Source organism: Tupaia chinensis, unplaced genomic scaffold, assembly GCF_000334495.1.
Source record: "Tupaia chinensis unplaced genomic scaffold, TupChi_1.0 Scaffold143602_1, whole genome shotgun sequence".
In the NCBI taxonomy this organism is placed as follows: domain Eukaryota; kingdom Metazoa; phylum Chordata; class Mammalia; order Scandentia; family Tupaiidae; genus Tupaia; species Tupaia belangeri.
The window spans coordinates 1,218,181-1,220,842 of record NW_006203448.1 but is presented as its reverse complement, the minus strand read 5'-3'; the positions used below and the strand labels follow the sequence as shown (position 1 = coordinate 1,220,842).

The 2,662-nt window shown below is 59.7% G+C and overlaps 1 protein-coding gene across 7 annotated transcripts in view; it reads right to left on the bottom strand.

Moving 5' to 3' along the window:
* Window positions 1-2,662, bottom strand: part of AK8 (adenylate kinase 8) — a 147,421-nt gene that overhangs the window by 82,517 nt on the left and 62,242 nt on the right. For 6 of the 7 annotated variants that reach the window (XM_006164314.1, XM_027766637.1, XM_006164316.1 and 3 more), the window contains one exon: window positions 1,823-1,912. The exons of the other annotated variant lie outside the window; for it this stretch is intronic. In XM_006164314.1, coding sequence (XP_006164376.1) covers window positions 1,823-1,912 — 90 coding nt within the window. The remainder of the gene's footprint in view (window positions 1-1,822; window positions 1,913-2,662) is intronic. 7 annotated transcript variants of the gene reach the window in all.

The window sequence follows — 2,662 nt, the reverse complement described above, 5'->3', positions numbered from 1 at the left end:
CCTCCCCAGTAGCACACCTCCCTGTCGGTGCACCTCCCCAGCAACGCACCTCCCCAGCAGCGCACCTCCCTGTCGGTGCACCTCCACAGCAGAGCACCTCCCCAGCAGAGCACCTCCCCAGCAGCACACCTCCCCAGCAGCACACCTCCCCGTCAATGCACCTCCCCAGCAGCACACCTCCCTGTTGGTGCACCTCCCCAGCAGCGCACATGCACACCACTTCTGGTGCACACCACTGCTGGTGCCTGTGACAATCTCCCCACCCCGTCCACCATCCGGAAGTCCAGGGCATCAAGGAGGACAGGCTTGTTTCTTAGGGCCACATGGCCTTGGGGGCACCAGACCGGGAAGTGCCCCGGCTCACATGGTCACTCCTAGCTCTGCTGCACTCCGTGTCCAGGCGCAGTGACTAGGCACAGGTCCTCATAGACCTGCCCTCCCAGGTCACTGCATCTGATGAACCCTGTTCTGCCTCACCAAACTGTGCCCCGGCCTGGGACAGCTTAAGGAGGGTGGGTTTCCCAGGGCCCTCTCGGGGTGCTGCTCTGGTGCTTCCTGCTGGCTGACTACGGTGGGCACAAGTAGCCACATTACATCCAGAAGGTCCATGCTCGCGGGTCCTGGGCGACGCACACACCTCCCCCCTCACAGGTCCCAGGCGACGCGCACACGTCCACGCTCGCGGGTCCCAGGCAAGATGCACACGTCCACGCTCGCGGGTCCCGGGCAACACGCACATGTCCATGCTCGCAGGCCCCAGGCGACACATACACGTCCATGCTTGCAAAGCTTCTTCCAGGTCCATGTCCCCACAGTCAGCCCCTGTGATAACTGAGCGAGTACCGGGGTGCAGAGGAGTGGCAGCACTTTGTGCAGGAAGGGACGGTGCAGGCGGGTGGAAGACACTGCCCAGGAAAGCAGGCAGGGTCAAGAGGAGCCCAGCCACGGGCCAGCTATGTGGCCCCTGCAGCTCAGTCCCCCCTTTGTGGCTCATCGGTGGTCGCAGGAAGCTGAATATGGTAATCTCAAGGATGCTCAGACCTGGGAATGTTTCCGGACTGGATCATGGAGGGATCTGGAAGGATGACTGGTCCCGCCTCCCCTGTCAGACTAGCACGTGTCTGTACCCCGAGGACGGGCGGCCACACGGGCCCGTGTCCGTGCACCTGTCTAAACCTTCCGGCTTCTGACTGCTAGCAACAGAGTACCTGCCCCTGGAGTTCTGGATGCCAAAGAACCAAGGATGTGGGCACTTGATGGCCTCCTCGCTCTCAATTTTCAGAGGAACCACGTGAGAGAAAGCAAACACGGCTGAGAACAGGGACACTCTGAACCAGCAACGGTGACCTCAGCTTGTCCACAGGTCGCCACACTGGGAGCAGGCCTGGTGCCAGAGGCCTTGCTGAGGGACACGCAGCCCAGCCCCGGCTTCTGGGAAAACTGCTTCTTTGGGGTTTTCAGGAAAGACTTGACGCATTTCAGAGGAACCACGTGAGAGAAAGCAAACACGGCTGAGAACAGGGACACTCTGAACCAGCAACGGTGACCTCAGCTTGTCCACAGGTCGCCACACTGGGAGCAGGCCTGGTGCCAGAGGCCTTGCTGAGGGACACGCAGCCCAGCCCCGGCTTCTGGGAAAACTGCTTCTTTGGGGTTTTCAGGAAAGACTTGACGCATTTTTGCATAGGAAAATACATCGTGACTTTCCTGGCGACCTAATATTTTTCTGGTTGTTTCCCCCATTTCCAGTCCTCAGATGCTCGCACAGCCACACAAGAGCAGCGAGGCGTCCTGAGCCTGGGAGGCGGGAAGTGCGGCCTACCTGCCACCTCCTTTTCAAAGAAGGGCCGGATGAGCTCGCTGAATTTTGACTCGTTCGCCACAGTCTCTTTCAGCAGTTGCCCACAGCAGACTGAGGGAGAGAGGAACAGAAAGACACCCATTAAATTTTAAATAGAGGGAAGAAGGAGAAGAAAAGAAACCCCAGTGCTGCCTGCTGGGGGAAAGAAAAAAGGTCACTGAAAAAAATATTAAAGGGTTTTCTGTGAGTAGGTGTGTGTCCAAGTAGCAATAAATATCAAAAAGGGACCGGGGAAAGAAAGAGGGGGAGGCTGGAGAATGAAAGGAATGCATTAGAAATGGACGGCACGGGGAGACGCTAACCAGGCACGAGGGCGAGGGCCGTGGCCGCAGAGGGGCTGCTGTGGGCCGTGGCCCTCGGAATGACTGACCGGAGCTGGACGCCCTCGGTCAGCACTCAGGGCCAGCATCCGGGAGGACAGCTCGACCCTGAACGCCTCTAGCATGTCACACTCCCAGCGTGGCCACACAGGGCAGGGAGGGAGGCCTGTTGCTCCCACGGTCCTTCCAGTGGGCACAGCATCTCCGTGTACTCAGTTTACGAGCCCATGGCCCCAGGTGGACGAGCTCAGGGTTGGAGGGCGCCATGTGATAATCACCTGGCTAGCTGCCACTGTGCACTCCTGGTGTGAGCAGACCGGGAGCAGGAGCCTTCCTGCCATGAGCCCACGGCGTGCCTGGGTCTGAGTCATAGCTGACGCTGGCCACCAGGTGCTGAGGGGATAAATGCAGGCCACCGTGGCCTTGGCTATGGGAGCCCTGAGCTGTCACAGCGGGAGCTGTATTCTCATCAGGCGTTCCC